This window comes from Adiantum capillus-veneris, chromosome 23 (assembly GCF_014529385.1).
Source record: "Adiantum capillus-veneris isolate H3 chromosome 23, ASM1452938v2, whole genome shotgun sequence".
Classification (NCBI taxonomy): domain Eukaryota; kingdom Viridiplantae; phylum Streptophyta; class Polypodiopsida; order Polypodiales; family Pteridaceae; genus Adiantum; species Adiantum capillus-veneris.
Window position 1 is genome coordinate 3,355,717 of NC_140953.1, and position 22,149 is coordinate 3,377,865.

At 45.6% G+C, this 22,149-nt stretch overlaps 1 protein-coding gene and 1 pseudogene across 4 annotated transcripts in view; one reads left to right on the forward strand and one right to left on the reverse strand.

Moving 5' to 3' along the window:
• The first annotated feature begins 7,421 nt into the window (after positions 1-7,421).
• The window catches only part of LOC147427336 (peroxisome biogenesis protein 19-2-like), a 30,038-nt gene continuing 15,310 nt past the window's right edge, over positions 7,422-22,149 (forward strand). Inside the window, exons 1-4 of one of the 4 annotated variants that reach the window (XM_086497391.1) lie at positions 7,422-7,720; positions 7,895-7,967; positions 8,065-8,116; positions 8,185-8,479. In XM_086497391.1, coding sequence (XP_086353517.1) covers positions 7,931-7,967; positions 8,065-8,116; positions 8,185-8,479 — 384 coding nt within the window. In that variant the 5' untranslated portion in view covers positions 7,422-7,720; positions 7,895-7,930. Of the gene's footprint in view, positions 7,721-7,799; positions 7,968-8,064; positions 8,117-8,184; positions 8,480-22,149 lie in introns of all 4 variants that reach the window. The other 3 variants (XM_086497392.1, XM_086497389.1, XM_086497390.1) reach the window with 3 other exon arrangements.
• LOC147427337 (uncharacterized) lies at positions 19,485-20,250 on the reverse strand (annotated as a pseudogene).

Here is a 22,149-nt window from a genome sequence, read left to right on the forward strand (position 1 = left end):
TTTGTCCACACTTGTCATACAAAGTGAGCTTATACAGCCCACGGCACAGAAGCCCAGATGCAACAATTTCATCACCAAAACTGAGATCATGAACTGTACATCTGTCATCCACAAATTTGACTACAAGTCCAAGTCTAGCAAGTGCGGATACAGACAAGAGATTCTTCTTGATCCCAGGTACATAAAATGCATCAACAAGTGTGAAGGAACTGCCATTAGCAGCAGTGAGCACAATCTTTCCAACTCCCTGAACTGGATAAGAGGCATTGTTGGCACAAGTGACTGAATTCCCATGAGAGACAGACTCGAGAGAGGTAAACAATTCACGATGTGAGGTAATGTGCTTTGTAGCACCATTGTCGAAATACCACATATGTGAATCTGCAGCAACTGACAACCATGCATCATGGACAGCAGGATTGTAAGTGCACTCTGTGCTAAAAGCCCATTCTGCATCAACATCAGCAACACAGTCTCCTTTCACAGAAGAGTCAACAATGGCTGCATTTGTAGTGGAACCAGCATTTGCAGTGGAACCACCCTCTTTCTTCTTAGCCTCTTTGGCCTTCAACTTAGGACACGACTTGATCAAGTGATCATTGGATTTACAATAATGGCAATGCATCTTCTTTTTGCCCTTATCACCAGAATTGCCAGACGAAGTACTGCCAGCAGAAGCATTAGGAACATAATTTTTGCCACTCGCAGCAGAACCATAAGAAGTGGCTGCATTACTGTTACCACCCTTTCTTTGAGAAGTAATAAAGGCATGTTCAACTGCACGCTGCCTAGTCCTGTTTTTTCTAGAAAGTGAGTCTTGCAACAGCAATGTGCATAATGCATCAAACTTGACAACTTCAGGATTTCCTTGGGTCATCAGTCTCCAAGTACTAGCAAATGTCTAGTAGGAATCTGGTAAGGCATCAAGAACCGTCTACACAAGGGAACTGTCTGAAATGACTTCACCTGCAGAAATAAGCTACTCATTGATATCCTTGACACTAGCAAGGAAAGTGTCCATATCATCTTCCTCATGCATAATCTTCGACTCCAGCTCTTTACGTAGCAAAGCAATTTTAGCCTCATTGCGGCTTGCATAAAGACCTGCTAAAATATCCCAAGCCTGTTTTGCAGATTTTGCAAAACGGATGTGAGGAACAATGGTGCGCTTCACAGACAACGCAATCAATGCATGAGCCTGCGCATCCTTAACATCCCAACGAGCTTGTTCTGCCGTAGGCAAAACAACTCTAACAGCTGCAATCCTTGCAGCAAGACCTGCAACATCCTCAACATCGCCTACATCCTCAGAACCAGGACGTACATCAATGCCCTGCACAATGTTCCAGACACCCTTTGACACAAGAACATGTTGCATCATATAAGCCCACATAGGGTAGTTGTCCCCATCCAACCTATCCTCAGCAGCAAACATCTTGAACACATCTGTGTTGTTGTTGTCAGCCATGGTAAATGCTGCACCTGATGTGAAAACTGCCCGAAAATAGGAGAAACGGAGCGAGAACAACCTGTGCTATATAGCACAAATCGTAGAAGACTATAAGGCACCTGTTATGCAAAAAACGGCACTGACAAAAATTCTGCACAAAATGACGAAATAGCCTGTGCAGTACTGCCTGTAGTGGAAACGGAGGCCGAAATGAGCCCAAATCAAAATTCTGAGCAGACCGAGCTCTTCGAGATCGCCCAAAATATTTGTCGACCTGCGAACGCTTGCCAAAGCTCACTGAAATCGGAGAAGGTGAGCAGGCGTGTGCTGGAGCGGCTGGCGACTAAGCCCAGAAGGACGTGACCTGCTCTGATACCAATTGTTGGAATTAGGGTTGCAAAGAAACACACACAGCTTGGAGAAGACGAAGGAAGCTTAAGGCACACAATAGAGAGTGTTACTTAGTGTGCAATGGAAAGATAGATAGCCCTAGAGTGATGGGCATATATACAATGCACGGGGGAAAAAACCTCCTAAAGAGGGAAAAAATGCCCCGGCGGTCCTAGTGTGTTCACACACATCACTACCACATGTATATGGTAACAAGAATCTTTAACAAAAATCATGTACACAGAAATAGAGCTCTTTATTGACTTGTTGAAAGCTTGTGTATGTACAATGGGTATAGTGTTACCCATTTCCTTAGCATCTATATACATATCTGTTTCCCTGAACTTAAAGGAGATTCTCCTTTCAGGGAATTTAACATTGGTAGCCATGCGAACAAACCATGGTGCCCCTAGGACTACATCCTCATGCTTGAGAGGAGAGATAAAGAAGTCCTCTTTGTCCACATAGCTTTGGACATGGAGCCTCAATTTCCCGATTAAGGGAGTGACTGAAGCTTCTTGCCCCTTGAAAGAACCGTCTGCGGCGGCTAGGAAATCTCCCATCTTGTAGGTTTGTATGCCTAGTTTGGTGGCCAACTCTATAGATATAAAATTATGAGTAGAACCGGGGTCAAAGAGAATAAAAGCATCATGTTCTCTTACCTTTCCCCAAGCATAGCATAGAGGAGATCCTTTGTGGTGAGTTTCCTCCTCTTGGATTTCGACAAAGGTAGCTCTAGGAGGATCATGGCCGTTGTTCTTTTGGGGATAAGCGCGGTACGTATGCCCTTGTTCGCTGCACTTGAAACACCGGTTATCCTTGCGATAACGCTCAAGCTCTTTAGGAGAGAGTTTATTTTTGCCTTTGTAAACTCCCTTCTCTTTAGCTTTGTTGGAATTGCCCTTAGGAGACTTTTGGACATTGTCCTTCCCCTTAGCTCATTGGAACCCTTGTTTTCAGGGGGCTTAGAATTCCTCTTAGCCCCTGTTTGGAAATTGATTCGAGAGGCCACCATAGTATGATGTATTACCGTTGGTGCGTGGCCTTTGGGAGTTGACATACTCTGCCATTTCTTCGGTTAAGCCCGCGCAAAATTGCTACTTTTGCTCTCCAAAATCCAACTTTTTGAAGACAGTGGCTTTGAGTTGTAGGTCCCAAACCTTGTCTACATATTTGTGGATGGATTCATAGGGAGAGAGCTTTAAGCTTTGCCATTCGGTGAGTGCTTTGTCTTTGGCATTGGTGGCCAAAAACTGCTTCATAATGGAAGCTCTTAAAGCTTTTCATGTTCGTGGAGCTTCACCGTTGGCCCGTAGGCTAGACCACCATTGTCTGGCGGACTTTTGAAAGTGCATAGCTTCATGGCGTAGCTTAGAGGAGTCCATGAAGCCCTCATCTTCGAACGCCGCATCAAATTGTTGGATAAAGGCCAAGACTTTTTCCATAGCACCAAAAGTGCCATCATAGGTAAGGAAAGAGATGCTCTTCCCTCCCTCTTTGAATTTCTTGAGCTTGGATGACCTCTTCCACGCGGCATATGATTTCCTATGGCCTCTTCTTTTTTATGGTTCAAAGGTTGCACCATCACTTTCTTCAGAAGATGAAGAATTTGAGGAAGATGGAGAAGAGGGTGACCTCTTTCTCGCCTTTTTCTTGCCTTGATCTTTGTTGTCTTAACCATCACTTTCATAAGAGGAAGAAGATGGAGAAGAGGGTGTCCTCTTTCTTGCCTTTTTCTTCTCTTGCTTTTTGTCATCCCTCTTTGAAGTATGATGTGGAGAAGTATGCGATGGTCTTCTCCATTTTGGAGGTGATGGAGAGCGTTTAGCCCGCCGTCTTCGTGGAGCCATCTCCGTCGAGGTGGCGGGAGACTCACTTCTTTCTCGTTTCTTCGGTGGAGGCTCTTGAATTCTCCTTTGAGAAGGAGATGCGTCATCAAGGAGCAAATTTTTGAGCCCTTCATAGGGATCCTCTTCTTCTTCCCGAATTGGAGAGAGACCTCTTTTTGGAAGTCTCACAAGGAGGCTTCCTAGGTGTTCTCTCATCATGGTGGGGAGCTTGGAGAATCCCATGAGCACGAAGCTGCCATCGCACTTCACTTTGGAGGGATGGATTGCCCATGGCTTGTTGAAGCCTAGAAACAACATAGTTAACAAGCATCGGGGCATCATTAGTAGCTTGCTCATTAGCAAAATCAAAGTTATCAACATTAATTTCACTCTCTTTACAATTGTCAGTCATTCTAACAACTTTTAGGTGTAAACTTTTTAGATGTACTTTGGCACTTCAAGCCCTAGTTGCTACTCCTCTTTACCCCTTTAGAAAAAGCACTCAAGCTACTGTACCCGTGGCTCGAATACCATTAATTGCAAGGAATAGAAGAGAGGGTCGTTCAACACCAAAATATCACTGGCTCCTGTCAAGCTTCTAATAGCTCAATAGTGGTTAAGCCGTAGGCAAGCCCCGTAGGACTCCACTATTAAGACGATAGCTCTCGACGGTGATGCCCCGTTAACTGCACAAAGTTAGGCGCATTGCAAGGCTGAAAAATCCCTATTCTACTTACTCACATGCAATTAATAGTACCAACCATTTATAGCTAACTTGAGGACCTCCCTTCTTGAGCAAGAAAAGAGAAGCCTTGTGCTCTGGTACCAATGTAGCATTTAATGGTCTAGTAACTTGTGTGTAGCGGAAAATAGCATGAACATAGTGAGCATTTCATTAGAATAGATTCCTAATGAGAATAACAAGAGTGCTTGGGTGGAGAGAGCAACAAAAAGCATAACACCTAGTTAGATAGCATGACAATACTTCAAAAGAGAGAGAAATTAAGTGATTGACAACAGTTGAGGACCGGATTTGCATGGAGCCAGTCCCCCCTCCAAAAGGCTTTGTATTATGGTTTCTTCCATCAAAAGATACATTTTACAATACAATTTCTTGTGTTCCTTCAATACTAGCTAGTGCAATGAAGATGGAAACTTCATGCACTAAGCAAAACACTTATCAAACACAACATCAATTCCCTCACGGTCTCAGACCCAAGACCTCACACACCTTCAAAGATGGTGAGAGCTAGCGGGGTATGAGAGTAGATTGAGAGGAAGAAGGAGTATTCTTACGAGAAACATGTACATCTCCTCACATAATCACTCATATTAGCATAGCTTAGCTTAGTAATTAGCATGATAGAGGAGATGAGCTTGCAATGAATCTTGGCTCTCGGTTGGATTTGCATCACAAAGCCAAGAGTTGTTGGTGTAGGCCTTCCTTCTCACAAGCTTGGAGTAGGTGATAAGCTTTCCATTAAAGCTTGAGAAGGAGAGAGAGTCTTCTTTACTTCACACATGAGCTAGTGTGAGTGTGTAGGTCATAATGCCTTTGAAACATTATCCCTCTCTCTCTCTCTCTTGGTTGACCCCTCTTGCTATTTGCTCTTGCTAGCATCCTATTGGACCTCCCCAGGCTTAGCCAATGGTAATTAATCAGCATAAGTGATAGCCTTCTGACATGTGTCCCCCTTTCCCCTTTTGTGAGAGCTTTAGGTAATTATTTAATTCAACTAAACTCTCATTGGACCCCTTTGCCTCCTGGCCACTAGGAATCAGGCAAGCCATTGGGCTGCTGAATGCTCATTGGTCCCCTTGGGAGACTGTCCAATAGTCTTCTAGAAAGCTTAATTCTTATTGGTTCTTTTATTAAGTGTTTTTAAATTCATTAAACTAGATTTACTCTAGCCTAATTCTCATTGGTCCACCTCCAAGGCCATCCAATAGGAATTGGGTACACCTTGTGGGCATTTGGGCTAGGGAGCTGACATGTGTCCCTCATTCTCTTTGTGTAAAGGGAGCTTGTGTGTGTGTGTGTGTGTGTGTGTGTGAGTTTCTCTCTCATCCCCTACTTGCAAGGCTCGCCCCCTCCTATGTAGGGATTGCTAAAGACTTTTGGGACACACACAAAGCATCCAATTCCCCCAATGTTTGACCTTTGGACACAACCTTTGAATTTTGGAATCTTAGCATTTTGGAAGTCTTAATGGGCTGAACCTTAGGGTCTTTTAAGCCCATTGTTGCACATGGCTCTTTACAGATGGCCCCCCCTTTGGATCCCTATTTTCCCTCCTTTGGATCCCTACTGTGGCCAGTCTGCTAGCTTAACCAATATTTTAGCTTTTTCTCCCCTGGCACTTCTCCATATTAAATGATCAGTTTAACATGAGAAAATCATTTAGGAGAATTAGATATTGATTATTATGACACTAGTTATCCTTGAGTTAGTCCGCTCAAGGTTAGCAATTTAGCTAGCTTTGAGCGGGCATAAACTAGTGGGTAGATTCCTAGGCCATGGAAAGTGCAAAGTCTTTGAGCTATATTTTGTTGCTAGTTGTGAATGTAGAATTTTGATGTAGACCCCTAGGATGGGATCTCTCACTAAAGATGTGCACCTTTAGAGGTAGCCATTGATTGTGAATGGTACTTATGTGTAATATGCCAAAAAGAAGGATCACTAGCATGCAAACTTTCACTACATGATTGGTTTCTTTTTTTTGAGGAGCAAAGTACTAGGTTATTGACTCATTGGCATTACATGTTTGAGAGCTCTATGGGATTGTGGTGAAAAATGAGAGAAATTCAAGACTAATTGTCTATCCTATCTGATAGCCCTCTTATGCTGACAAAACAAGGTGAAGTCTCCTTTCACTATCTGAAAGTAAGCACTAAGAAATTTTGAATGCTTTCCTCCCTTCTCCTTCAACTTCTAAGGCTAAGTTCAAACAAGCCAATGGGAGAAGATGATAGCCCTGCATGAGGGGTTCCTATAAGATCTACAAACTGTGAAGATGTGTTGAGTTCACCATTCGGCTAGGACTCTTCAGAGCGTATTTCTGTAGAGTAGTATAAACCCTTTTTGAAAAAGACCCTCCTAGGTAGGAAGGCCCTTGAAAAATGTAAATACCCACCATAGCACACCAGTTTCACCTACTGCAAATGCATCTCAAATAGCTACCATTGCATCCAAAATGCATTTCTATAGAGTAGTCTAAACCCCCTTTTTCAAAAAGACCCTCCTATAAACCAATTAAATGCATCCCAAAAATCCATAATTCGTGCTTGTGGCATATGAAAGGTTCATGGTTGACTATCATTGCCATTGTGGGAGGTGGTTGAGCTAGCCTTTGGGCTAGTGGGGCCATCGTTAGTTTAGAGGCATTTCCAGCGGGCGATGGAAGTCCCAACTCAACAAGAGGGCCTCTTAGAGGGGGGTTTCACTTCACTATTTAGACTTTTGGGTCAAACTTTGAGAAACTACTATTTAGGGGGACAAGGCAAGAAGCTTGGGAAGTGAGGCACTCTAACCCTCAAAAGAGAGTAGGGTTGATTTTTTATGGGTACTTTTGTCCCTTAAATTTCAAGGATTTTATGTTTTTGGCCTACAAAAGGCCAAAAAGGAGAATCGTGTTTGGGCATGCAATGGGTCGCCACATTAGGCACAAGATGTGTGCCATGTGTAGTGTTCTTTATTAGGAATGGGATCTACTTGCCTGCAAGGCCATTGACTCTCAATATGGTCATTGAAGCACTCGTGCTCAAAGGTAGAGGTAACATTTTAGACTAGCTGGGCCATATTTTGGTGTTGTGCGGGAAGTAATACGAAGCTTGCTGTGCAAAAGATCCACGTTACACGTTACCGACAGGGGACGGTCAGTCGCGTTGTTGCTACTTCTCTGCTCGCTGCTTCATCGCTACAGTTTCTGCTACGAGTGCAGTCTTCTGCAGACTCCCACAATACTCTCCCTCACGGCGCCGTTGTTGCTACTCATTTTAAAGATTCCCCGGATCCTGCAATCGTGAGACCTCATCTTGTTTAATTTAATTGGTAAGCTTAATGCCCGTTGATCAGCAACACCACAAATCCACGCCTTTGATGGTATAAATATCTTGATCCCTGGCGACAGATTGAGGCAATTGTTCATTCAAGCCACTTTCTGTTGATAGATCATTGCCGCCAAACAACGAGTAGTCATCTGAACCCGAGCTTTTTACTTGCTAGAGAAGTGAGAGTTGGCACAACAAGGAGCAAAGTGCCATGGCGGAGCATGATGATCTCGATGGCATTCTAGACAGTAAGACTTCTTGCGATCTCTTTCAGAATGAAGATATTCGTTTTTCTTTCTCTCTAGCCATTACTCGAACATGCTTATCTCGGTTCATTATTCGTAGGTGCCCTTGATGATTTTCGTGCCAATGATGGTGGGGAGTCATCCAATCCAAGGTAGCCATCATCCGCATCTTGCTCTCTTTAATTTGATTTATTTTTTCTTCATGTTATTATTCTTCCAGGGTGTCAGAGGAGACCAAGACCTTAGGGCAAGGTCTAGGTCTCGAGCTCCCTGCCTTGGGACCAAGGGAAAGAAGAGGAGGCCTAGCAAAAGCCAAATCGAATGGTAAGACATCTTCTACCTCCAGAGCGGATAAGAAATCTACTAATGGTGGACGCTTGTCGGATACGCTTGAAGAGCTCGCTCAGCAAACTCGACAAACATTAGAGGGCATGGAAACGAAAGACCAAGAGGATATGGCAGACAAGTTGGTTGAAAGCATTGTAAAGCAATTCGAGGAATTGGGTAGCTCTGAGGTATTGGTTGAAGCATATTTCCATGTTCTAAAGGCTTGTCATATTTAACTTTGTATATGTGGTCACATGTGAAAGTTTGTATGAAAATGCATGGCTGTTATATTGATTGGTTGTAAGTTGTGAGTTTGGTATCTTGAACGAGTTTTGTGGATGTAGACGCAAAAGTTTAATTATTCTTAGAAAATTGGTGAGATGATCTTAATCAAGAGTGCTTATTTATGGAGAAGAGTGTAGAGGATTGACTGTGTATGATTTTTTTTTTCCTCCCGACGTTGAGTATGGTAGTTGATGCTGCGGCAAATCTTGTAGATTAGAGTTGTGTGATGTTGGAGGCCTCTCTTTTGTAGCCGTTCTTTGTTCCAATTTTGTGTCACGTTCACATCTAACCTTCTGTGCATGTGGACAAGCTAACTCCTATTTTTGGGGTTTAGGGCAGCGTAGGAACTGTTCTGGCACCCTTGTGAGCTTGTACGCAAGACGTGCATGTTAAGACACTCTAGAGTAGTTGCATACCCTTTGATTGTACACGAGGATATCCAATGTCTGTTAGGTGTAGGCATTGGGGAGTGTTCTCATACATTTGCATTAGTACCCAGCCTAGGTATTTATCTGCATGTGAAGCATCTCTTATAAGTGAGATTATTATCTCATTAATAAGTGACGTTTTTAGAAATCATGGGATTTTTAGTTGCATTGCCTGAGCGAGCTTTAATTCCCTATAGAAGTGACCCTAGGAATCACTTCTCAAGCATAAGTGAGTACCCTCAATACTAGCACCACGTACCTACAATACCCTCAAGCACTCTCTAGCGTTTTTGCTAGCATTACCCTCGTGAGGTGCATCTGCGTTTTCAGTTATAATGTGCAGTGGAAGTGAATAATAGTGTAAGCTCAGGATGAGTGATCAGTGAGTGGTCAAGGTTACTTTTACTTAAGAGGAAGGGAGTCTTCCTTGACTTAATGAGAGATTGTGCAATGAACAAAACATAAGAGTGGAAACTGTGAGAGAAAGTGCTGAGAGAGAGAGAGAGAGAGAGAGAGAGAGAGAGAGAGAGAGAGAGAGAGAGAGAGAGAGAGAGAGAGAGAGAGAGAGAGAGAGAGAGAGAGAGAGATACTTGCACTGTCGCGAAACCCTAACTCCGCGACCTCTGTTGCTGCACTGTCTGCGCGCGCTCTGTTGCCGCACTGCCACGACCTGCAGCGATCTACTGCTGCTGGCTTGCCTGCGTGCGATCTACGGCTGGCCTGTCTGCGCGCGAAACCCCTGCCCTGCTGCGCGTGCAACTCAGCCTTGCTGCCTGTGCGAACCCTAGCCCTGCCTGCCGCGCGACCTGCCTGCGGAACCCTAATTCCACGAAACCCTAATCCCGTAAACCCTAATTCCGTGAAATCCCGTAAACCCTAATTGTCCCAACCCTTACTGTGAGCATCTCTCTACCGCCTGCAAGAGAGAGAGAGAGAGAGAGAGAGAGAGAGAGAGAGAGAGAGAGAGAGAGAGAGAGAGAGAGAGAGAGAGAATCCAAGCTTCCTTTCGGGTCTTGCTTTTCCCGTTTGCCAGTCTCGCCCACTCTTCATGGCGGCTTTGCCGGTCTCGAGTGCTACACATGGCGCTCCATCACCACTTGCCTGTCGCGTGGACTGTACTGGCGACCTGTTGACACGCATTGACTCCAAAATACAACACTTGGCACAGCATGCCTTGGTTGGCCGGATGATTGGACAGTCTCCACCTCGCTCTTCTATACGTGATTTGTGTTAGACTGCATTGGGCACTACTCAGGGACGGGTCTCGGAGCTTACATTCCTTGGCAGGGGCATATTCATGGTACGTCTATCAGATCCCGCCACTGCCTCAGCTCTCCTGGCTCGCTCTCCGATACTCTTTGATCGCAGGATGATATACTTGACGAGGTGGTATCCCGAGTTTACTACTGAGGAGTTTGACAGTCGACACCTTATTCCCAGATTCCCTCTGATGCTCTCCTTCCCGGATATGCCTCTTCATTTTATTGATGAGCATCTCCTTCAGATGATTGCTGCTCATTTTGGCACAGTAGTTCCAGGATCCTGCATCTTCTCATCTGGTCCACCTCGCATTCAGGTCCTGGCGTTTGGGGATACTTCATTACCAGATACAGTTACTGTGGCAGTGCGCGATCGAGACTACTCTTGCCGAATGGTAGTCACCGGCCGCCCAGGACAGTGCTTACGTTGTCACGAGATGGGACACTTGGCACGAGATTGCCCCACCCTGCCACGCCATCGACGACAACAACAGCCGGCTCGTGGCACTCATGCTCAGCCACGTGGTCAGCGTCAACAACCGGTTCCTCCTACTACTACTCCAGCACCCCAGCAGCCTACAGGTGCTCCTCGAGCTTCGACACTCCATGTTCCTCCCCTCGCTTCAGCTCCTACTGAGACTGCTTAGCAGACAGTGGGTCGTAACCATTCCTTCCGTCCTCGTCAGCAATCTACAACGCATGCAGCCCCCAGTGTTACCTCTCTTGCTCCCTCTCAAGTTTCCACCTCCCCCTTACCCCGTGCTTCTCCTCGCCATTCTTCTTCTTCAACACAGGATCACTTACCCCTGCTACCAGCTCCTCCTTCACTTGACGTTCCCCTGCCCGCTCCTTTCCCTCTTCCCGAAGTCCCTATTCCCATGCAGATGGATCATTCCCCGCTATTACCTCTCCCTTTTCCTCCTCTCCCTCTCGCCCTTACTCCCCCCCCTCCACCTTCTGGTCCTCCCCCTCCATCAGCCGCTCATACCTACGTCCCACGCAGTTTTCTCAGCTCTTGCCCTCTTTCCTGGGGCACTCATCGGGCTGAAATGTGCGGTGACTCAGAAGGTCCATTGCGGGTGCAGCTCTACCTTATGCATCACAAGCCAGGTTGTGTTCCCTCTTTAATAGGCAGTCGCTCTAAGCCCACCCATTCCTTTTTCCTTCCATTCCACACAGCTCAGGAATGGTCTGAGGATCAGGTTCTACATTTTGTGCATGCCCAATCTATGGCTCAGCTTCATTTATGGTTGTCTACTTCCGCTCCTGATGTTTTGTCTCCTCACTACCCTTCATGTATTGGTGCTATGGAATGGAGTGATGTTTATGCTTGCTATTCATTGCCCATGGTCATTCATGTATCCTCAGATGTGGTGCTTCCTATGTCTATGCGCATTTGGGGTGTCAAAGCTGCAGCATCGGTAATGCAATGTAAACAAGCTGAGGTCCACAGTTGGTGCAATGAAACACCATATTTTAGAGAGGGCTTGCGGGTTGCTTTTCTACCGCCCGAAGCTCACCCCTTGGATGGCCCAACTGCCTCCAAGAAGATGCGCAGTTATTCAGATGCTTTACTAATACTTTCATGCAGACTATGGATTTACATGTAGTTTCTTGGAATGCTAATGGTTTACAGATTGCTCGGGTAAGAGGTTCCCGTAAGCTTTTACTTCGCAGAGATTTACACGCTCATGTAGTGGGCACTGTGGATATATTACTAGTACAGGAGCATAAGATTGCCACTCCCTTTGGTAATCTCATGCCCTCGGGCGCCCACACTTTTTGGGAGCCTGCTCTAGGCTTTCATGGACAATTGCGGTGTATGCATATCAGTGGGGCCACGTTACTTGGCCGCAGTTCAGCAGCATGGTACCCTTGTCGTTGGCAGAGCAGTCTATGTTTCTATTCGGATTCGGGAATCTATCATTGGTTTTATGTCAGTCTATGCACCCACTACTCCTCGGGAGAGGGCTACTTTTTGGTCCTCCTTGGCTGCTGTTTTACCTGCTGTAGACTCTTGGGTTGTTGGAGGCGACTTCAACAATGTCGAGAGCGACTCTGACTGGCGATCCATGACACCTCCAGTTCTATCATCCATTTCTCCCGATGAGCAGCCAGCTTGGGATCGATTTCTTCTATCTATTCAAGGTGTTGACGCCTGGCACATACCCTCTTTTGGTCACCACCCTGCTACACTACATTACTCGTGGGGTTTCATAGACAGCAGGGGAGATTATTAGAGCGACTTGATCGCTTTTACATTGGCCCTTGGGCAGCAGCTCTAGGTGGATTTACTACTATTTGGAGAGGGACCAGCCTCTCAGATCATTTACCCATCTCATTGTTTATCTCCTACTCTAGATCCTCTGCATAGAGACGAGGCTGCCGCATCCCTGACAATGTTCTCACCACTGAAGTTTTACAGCAACAGATTCGTGACTTATGGTCCACGGGTGCTTCTTATTGTGGTCCCCCTGGAGAGTTTCTTGCTCATTGCATTACTCAGTGTAGTATTTACTACCGTGATCAGACTGCTATTATTCATCGTCAGTTGAGAGTACGTGAGTCTGATCTTCACATTCCTCTTGGTTCCACTCAGCGCTTGCTTGAGGAGTGGCCTCAGGATGCTTATCTCGCTGCTAGACAGACAGAGCTCACAGAGGAGATTCGTCGCGTTCAGGAGCCTAGGTCTGAGTTCACTCATCATGCTTCAGTTTCTCATTGGATAGCTAAAGTTGATCGAATGAATAAAGACTTCTTTGCTGCGCATAAAGAGCGCCCTCCTGGCACCACCCTTCGGACTTTGTGCGATGCTCAGGGGACTCTACATATGCATCCTGATGTTATTCTTGATATGTCTGCAGATTATTTTGAGACATTGTTCACTGCTGATGTATGCACTACTGAGGTTTTACTTGCTCGTGAGAAGATCTGGCATCACACTCGACACTGTTGTACAGACACTATGGCAGAGATATTGTTGGCACCCTTCTCACTTACAGAGCTCCATGCTGCTATCGAGAGTCTTGATCCATCCTTCTGTCGAGGAGAGGATGGCCTCACTAGAGCTTTCTTTTTGACTTATTGGGATGTATTGCATATACCACTGCTTGGCGGTTGTCAGGACATCTTTGCATCAGGATATATGCATCCGGATCTTTGTTCAGGTCTCATATCTCTTATTCCGAAAGGGGGTGACACCACTCAGCTCCGACAGTGGAGACCTATTACACTACTCCCTTCGGTCTATAAGATATTAGCGTTACTGATCAGCCATCGCTTGAGACCGTTCTTACTAGATATTATTCATACTTCTCAGACTGGCTTTGTCATGGATCGATGCATACTAGATAACATCTTCACTTTTTATGAGGCAGTAGAGTGAACCAGATCATCTTCTGAACCTCTCGCTTTCTTCATCCTTGACTTCGAGAAGGCATACGATCGTGTTGAGTGGGACTTTCTCGAAGGATCATTAGCCAGGATGGGTTTCCCTTCGAGATGGATCTCAGGCATTTCCGCTCTCTTCAGGACTGCCAGCAGTGCTATTACTACTAGTGGCCGTGTCAGTCACAGTTTTCAGCTTTCTCGATCTGTCCGTCAGGGATGTCCTTTAGCAGCATATCTGTATCTATTTGTAGGAGAGACTATGTCTGACTTTCTTCGTGCACAGAGTCATGCATTTCGTGGCTTGACCACGCGAGTACCTTCAACTCCGGACCTTATCGATCAGGAGTTTGTTGATGATACTATGCTGATGTTGCGCTATTTGCTAGCAGCTCTTGATGCCATGCGGGAGGCCCTGGAAGTTTTCTGCATTGCCAATGGTGCACGCATTAACTGGCATAAATCCTATGGGTTATTGATTGGCAGTGATGACATACCTACTTGGGGGATAGCTCATGGTTTCACATGGCTGCAGCCGGGTGAGACATGCAGATATCTGGGCTTTCAGGTTGGATTTGACGTTTCCTCGCAGCAGCAGTTTGCACCCGTACTACAGTCTATTCGCAGGAAGCTATGTCACTGGTCTTCTCGTCATCTGTCGTTGGCTGGCCGTGCATTGGTCGCCAACCAGGTCATTCTGGCTACAGTATGGTATACGGCCTCTTGTTGGATGCTACATTCTGGAGTGATAGCTCAGCTCCGCAGACTTGAACTTTTTATGGAGTGGCATAGATGGGACTACTGATACTCGTGCTCGAGTTCGCTGGTCCACGATTATTTGTCCTAGGTCAGAGGGAGGCCTTGGCATTATTGATCCACAATTATAGAGCCGCGCCCTTCTTACCAAGCTTATTGTTCGGGGTCTTTTTCCCGGCCAAGAACCTTGGAAGATGCTTCTTTAGGCCGCTCTTTGCACATCAACTCCACGCCTCGGCACTAGAGATGGCCATACTTGGCATACAGGGTATCGTTTTCTCTTTACGGATGCCCCCTTGTTCACCAGCACTCTCTCACCCTTCATCCGCTCACTCCTTCAGATTTGGGTCTCCATGCGAAGGGCTATCATACGCTCACCTCCCTCATGTCGTGAGGAGATTGAGCGCCAGCCTCTCATTTGGAATGATGCAGTTCTTGATTCTTTGGTTAATCCACCCCGTCAGCTTGGAGAGAGGACACACATTGATTGGGCTGCTTGGGACACTGGCCCTGCTGCCTCTATGCGGTTGTTTCATGAGACACGTATGCTGGATGCAGATTTTGTGGCAGAACATTATGACATTGGTCGCGGGGTGACAGACAGACTGCTTGAGATTGACTCCGCCATTCCTTCACAGTGGGACGCAGTCATGCGAGGCACGGTTCAGATGCCTCCACATAGTGGCTGGGAAGGTCTCTTTGCTCAGAGCACTCTCTTATTAGTTCGTTTAGACACCATGCTGTTCACAGTTGATACAGACTACTCTTAGGGGATTCATGTTAGATTGACATATGCTACCACCTCTCTGCACCTTGTCTACCCCGGCGCTCGATGGGAGGCCATACGAGTAGTTGGCTCCTGCGGGAAGCGTCGTTATGTTGACCCCCGTTTCGCTTCCGCTGAGGCCGCCCTTTGGAGGCTTTGGGTGTGGGAGGGTCATGCACTATCTCAGCTTTATTGGGACCCAGGAGAGTGGCATTGGCCTCACTCTAACCCCACCGGTGCACCTGTATCATTCTTTGAGTACACTGTCAGAATTGGAAGATTAGCATTGATGAGACAACACTCAGAGCAGCCCGCTCGTATGCGTTTCTGGTTACATTCAGGTCTCTCCCATGCCTATCTACAGCAGTTTTGGTCAGCCATTTGGGATTTACATGCGGCTCGTCGTATTTCTTTTTTCATGTAGATGATTGCACATGCAGGACTTCCAGTTGGGACTTGGCTAGCTACTATGGGTCATGATCCGTTATGTACTCGCTGTCCTCTGCGACTACCTGAGTTCCCTTCACACTGTCTTTGGTCATGCTCCTCTTCCCATATAGTGTGGCTAGCAGCTTGCTTTTTACTTAGCAGAGCCGGTGTTCAGCACGGATTTCTCACTTGGGGATCTGTCTCATGGTTGATGCCGATGCCCGGGCCGCATCTTTTCTACGAGGGCTCAGACACAGATCCAGCTCTTATGCTTACCTCGACTGGTTATCGGCGAGGGACTTTGGCTATGTTACCACAGATCGCTTGGCAGGGGGATCCACAGACACGTGATGAAGTTTTCTCAGTCATCACTAGCATTACACTATGGAATATTTGGAGAGCTCGTTGTCTTCACATTCTCAGTGTAGCCACACAGCTCCTTCAAGATACCCTCACTGCCATTTGGCTGGACATCATTCACACCCTGATTTGGCAGTGGGATTCTTCCTCAGATACATCTACAGCAGCCGAGGCTCGTCGATTTGCCTTCCTTCGGCGTTGGGCCCGATCACCACTCTTTTTCACACTTACAGGTGGCCAGATTACATGGCATTATGCCCCCCCTCAGTGGTTTCTCCTCCACTCATCACACCGACCACCATGAGATTGTTCTAGTCGAGTTGTCACTATAGTGGCTCTCACCCTTACATTCAGATTGTACACCCCACGTGATAGGCTATTTTGGCATCCGATGGGGATTATATTGTACTTAGTAATATAGAGCCCTGATTTTTCCCCAAAAAGAAAAAAGAAAAAGAGAGAGAGAGAGAGAGAGAGAGAGAGAGAGAGAGAGAGAGAGAGAGAGAGAGAGAGAGAGAGAGAGAGAGAGGATATGACACCACATGGGGTCCCAAACCCCCCGCCAAGGGCCCCCCCCTCTCTATTAGAGAGGTATTCACTTTAGATTGCCCAAAGTCTGGTGCAATGGTTCTAAATGCTGTGATGCTTGACGACAAGGATAATGATGTCGTCGACGACGACGACGATGAGGTCAAGGCTAAGGGCTGAAATCTGAAAATCGTTGGGAATGCTTGGAAAAGAATGTTTTTTGGTTCATTTTGTAGGTCCTTTGGGGACCTTTGGAGGTCCAATGCATGGGCATCCGCCACGTGGCACCCTCAATGGCCCCATATGTAAGTTTGGGAGGTAGTAAGACACTCTATAAAGCGTAGAATGTGAACCCTCATGGAGTATCACTTGTGGGAGAGTGAGCTCTTGAGCTCGTGGAGTGGATAGAGGAGGAGGACCTAGCAGATACTCTTCAGATTGTGAATCTTTACCTTGAAGCATTTTTATTAGCATAGTCTATTCTAAATGAAACCCTGAACTCAGCTTAGGCGGAATTTGGTGCATTGGGTATGCACAAGAGGGGAGTTGCTCCACTCCTTTGTCAACAGATTGCCTCGATTTTGATATTAAAGTCAATGATGTCTCTTTGGGTTTCAAGGATACTGTGAGCTGACAGTATTCTGATGTATGACTTTATGAACTGGAATTCCCGATAATATGATACTGATTTGTTCTTGACTTTTTGAAGTGTAGGAACTGATAGACGAAATGACTGCAACATTTTGGTATGAACGATCTCAATAGACATGGTTGCAATAAGGATTAGTCAATCGGGCATCTGTGAGTTCTCAATTGGATCTAGATGCGATTGCTGAATACGTTGCCGATAAATCATGGTCTGAGATCTGAATGAATTTGAATGTGATTTGTCATGGGATGTCTTGTAATGTTGTGTGATGTGACTGTCGATTGGTACACGTGCTAGATGTGTGTTCCTAGTGAGTCGGTACTAACAATCAGTGTCTGCTAAGACAGTTTATGGCTTCTGTCTGTTTTGCAGGCGTAATCGAGGGCGATTACAATGCTTTCAAGATGGGGGTATGTCACAAACTGGTGACGTGGCTGGCCCTTGCAGTGGCTTACACACACACTCCCCGGTTGGCGGCATTGCCACGTGGCAGCAACTACACTGCCTTCCGTGATTTGCGGCGCCATTTGCGACAGGATGTTGGCGTGGTTGAGCGTACGGACCTCCGTGATTTACGGGCAGCAGTACGACAGCCTGCATTTTGCGCAAGGAAAATCCTATGCAAGCTGAAAAGAGAGCTTTTAGCTTTGCTTTATTTTTTTCTACCAAGCAAGTAAGAGGAGTTGCTTTATTTTGAGAATGCTTTTAAAGGGCAACTTTTGGGGCTCTGCTTTTGGCTCCCTTGTAAATGAATAAATAAATGGGCAGGGCTCCTACTCTGCAGAGCATCTGGACGCAGAGTCTGAGAGTGAGACCCTTCCACTCCCGTGTACTTTGTGCAACAGATTAATACAAAAAGAAATACCGAAAGCGGCGCCAGTCTTTGGGGCCAATATTTCTAGGCAGGGAACTCCGTCGGGCCGTGTCAAATCAATTGTGAACTGCAAACTGTTTTGAAGTGAATTCTTGTCATGTCGCGGTAGAATCTTGACTTGCAGTGTCCAAGTCTGTTACACCCAATGCTTTCTTGAGGCTCCCCTGGCAAATAAACGATCCGAACGCTTTTACCTAACCCTCATTAAGCTGTCCAAACCTGTCTATGGCTGTAATTGCAGGTTTTTGACCCAATTTTGCCAACATAACTGCACAAATATCCCTTTAGGTCAAAAGTACACATCAAGGACACTTTCCCTTGCAGTATGGAAGCTTTCTAGTGAACTGCATGTCAATTTCAGCATGCTGTAATTTTTTGTTTTGCCACTGTTATGAAAGCGCGAAGCAGAAGGTACCGGTAGGTGCGCGTCGCGATGTAGTGCAGATTTGGGGCAAGAAGCAGGAGGCGGAGTGCAGCAGAGAGGAAGCGCTAGGGATCGAAGTAGAGAGAGAGAAGCGTTAGGTGCAGCGGAATTAATGTTTGCGCTTTGCTCAAGATGAGTGCTCCGAACTGTGCTCAAGGTTCCTTTTGTTCTTATGGAAGGGAGAGCCTTCCGTTCTTAATGAGAGAATGCTATGATCACAAACAAAGTGAATGGACACTGTGCGTGTGTAAGGTGCAGCGGAATGAATGTTGTATTTTCTCAAGATTAGTGATCTTTATTGCTCAAGGTTCCTTTTAGTTCTTAGGGAAAGAGAGAGCTTTCCGTCTTATAGAGAGTGCTGTGATCACGAACAAAGTGAGTGGATATTGTGCGTGCAAGTGAATGAGACTGAGAGAAGGAGAGAGACAGTGTAACCGCGAAACGTTTCAGACCCGAAACGTTTCACCCCGAAACGGGGCGTTTCACCCTTGAGAGGAGCCAATTTTGGGTATATATAGTATTATATATAAACATAATACTTGAAACGTATGACCGAAACGTCAATTTTGGGTATATATAGTATTATATATATATTCATAATAGGTGTGCACAATGCAATACACATTTGCACATATTTGTGCCAAATCTAGATCCTTGAGAGAGGGAGATATCATCATATATGATAATGTGATCAATATCGATGACATTACCTCTACTTTCCAAGATATAGACCGTTGCATAATTTAATTTAAAGTGGAACAAACTGAAAGTGAGCAAAATTTAAACCTCAAAGCAACAAGAAATTACAACTTACAAAGTTACAAGTTACAACTAGTAACTACTTGCACATTCAAGTCTCAAGATTTCTGATTCATCGAACATTACTAGAACTAAACAAAACAATGGATTAGATAGTGAAGTTTGAACACAATGCACATAGAATGTCAAGAACATAAGTCAATTCTCCATGTAAATAAGATGAAATCCAAACCATAATCTTGTCGAGACTCGATAGACTACATAGCACAAGTGACAAGACTGTAAAGAGTCAAGACTGGAGTGATGGTGTCAAAGCCCATACGGCAAACACAAAAAAAGCTGTCCCATGACAAAATGATAAAAGTAGCATGCAAATCTGAGCGCTAGTGAGTCGCTCCTCTAGACTCAAAAAGAGACTACTTAGATCCATTTGACTGACTCTCCTCATCACTCTCACACTCTGAAGGAGTCGGAGTAAGTCGCCTAGTAGTAGAAGTAAGCTCTGCAACACTACGTCTGGGCCTAGGTGCTCGAGTAGCTCTCTCAGGACGAGCACTAGTAGTGGCAACCGTGGACTCCCCACGTCGGCAACGTGTAGTCGAACGAGTCTGTCGTGAGAACCTCATCATGTCCTCACGGATGAAATCATACACATCGTCCTCAGGTGTATGTGGCTGGAGATGTGAGATGTCGGTTGCCTCAACTACAATCTGTCGATGATCCCCTTGCTTTGGTAGCCAATTGACAGGGCCGGCACTATCCAATCCACCCGCCTTCTCCAATACCCGAAGATTGGCATTAACAAATGCCAACCTATCAAGCTGGGGAGTATCGAGCCTACAGAAAAGTTAAAACACTCCAAGTTAGGCAAAATGCATAGACTAGTCACTGCAATGAACGTATGACCAAAGCTAAATTCTCATTGAGAAGCTCACCTATTTCGATCTTTTGTATGTATGTCCCCCATTATGCTCCATAGCCTCTCTGCACCGGATGAGCTCACCTCTTGGGAGAGGACCCGCAAAGCCAAAGATTGCAACATGGGTGTCAAACCCCCAAATTTTTCCCACCATGAAACTGGAAGTGCTTGGTTTTCAACATCTTTGGCAATTGCACGAGAAAAATTTCCCCTGCCACCTATATGTATAATTTCTCACAAGAATCAAGGCACAATCTGCAAGCTCTGAAGACTTTAGAATATGCTCTTTATGATTGTGCTTTAAGACGTTATACGTATAGACTTTAGAGATCTTTACCTCTATACTCCAAAAGATCCTCTTCTAGTCGATTTTGCGCATGACCATTGTTTCGATAGATTCTCTCCACATATTCATTCCATCCGGTCAAAAGCACACGATCGGATCTTTGAGTCTCACTTCTCGAAGCCGGATGTAGCATGTGGGCTACACAATGTATAGGACGACGAAACCAATTCCATCGTACATCAAATATGCAAGCATGATGCTTACTCTACATGTCACAAGTTCACATAATCACTTGTGAACTACGATATGTATAATGCCATAAGAGTTAAGACTTGAAAGAAAGATAAATATTTCAAAACCCTTACCTGTCTGAGCTCAATGACGTGCAATCACGTATGGCTACCCTCAACTTTGTCATGAACTCGTAGAGGAGACCGAGGGTGGATCCCTCACTATCACATAAGCGTAAAATGCTAACAATCAGCTGAAGAGCTGCTTGAAGGCCATCAATCTCCCTCCAAAACGTGTTGTTGCAAATCACCCCATCAAGGATCGCCACCGCAGCAGGAGTGGTGGAGTCTGGCCAATTTAACCACCTTTCATCTACCACCATACGACGTAAGTCATCTTTGCATTTCATCAAGCTGTACATAAAACAATGTATATTTGAGCTTCACATAAGTCTAAAAAATGGGCATTCAAAGAATAGGAAACCTTTGAGAAGCTCACCGGCACAAGACAATAAAGATGTAGCAAAATCGGGTCTTTGTCGGCTTCTTGAGAGCCCATTTGCAATGAGCAGTGAACAACCCTAGAGCAAATGATTTTCGATGAACGAAGTTGATAAGCTGTAGAGCTTTATCAACTAGTGTAGTCACCCATGGTAGTGCACCAATATCTTCCATCATAAGATCAATGGAGTGTGCTACACATGGACTCCATACTATGTGTGGGTATGCAGCTTCGACCATTTCGCCCATAAGCTTGCAATTGCTTGCATTGTCTGTTACCACTTTCACCACATGTTGTGGCCCAACCTCCTCGATAGCATCTCGAATGTGCTGAAAAATAAGCTCTCTTGCACATTTGGGATTCGAATCTTGTAAGTTGAACTTGTAAGAAACACTTCACTTTGAACTATGATGCTCTATGCTTTGATTTCGAAGAGACAAGAAATAAGGATAAGAAACATACAAGTGATTTGTATGCCAGCTCCTGACACATCAATGGCTCTCAAAAATGTTGTGCCGGTACAACAAGAGACGAGGATGTTGAGTAAGTCACGCTTTCGCACATCTTTCCAGCCATATGATAGTGCAGCCATATACTGCCCAAGAATCTCTATGACCCTGCAATTGCTCATGAACCATGTCTACTTGACGTGTCTATCTGCTAGTGCGAAGTGCCTCAGATCCGGCAGGAGTAATTGGCGCTTCCGCAGCTGCAGCCATTGAGACAGCATTCACAAATCTTTTGTAGGCCCCTGTGCGTGCAGCATGGAATGCAATGTTGCATTGGTAAAAAAAAAACGCTCCTCGGCAATCTCCACTAGGCTGCAGGATGCTCTTCGACCACCCTCCCCTATGTATGACATTCTCCACCCACCCCCTATAGTATGCTTTTAGCTGGACATTGCCCACTATCATGTGGCCTTGTATTATACTGTGTAGTCATTTTCTGCTGTGCCAGAGCTACACACACGTGCCTATACTGCCATCCTACACACACAGGGTAGCCACTATCCACGGA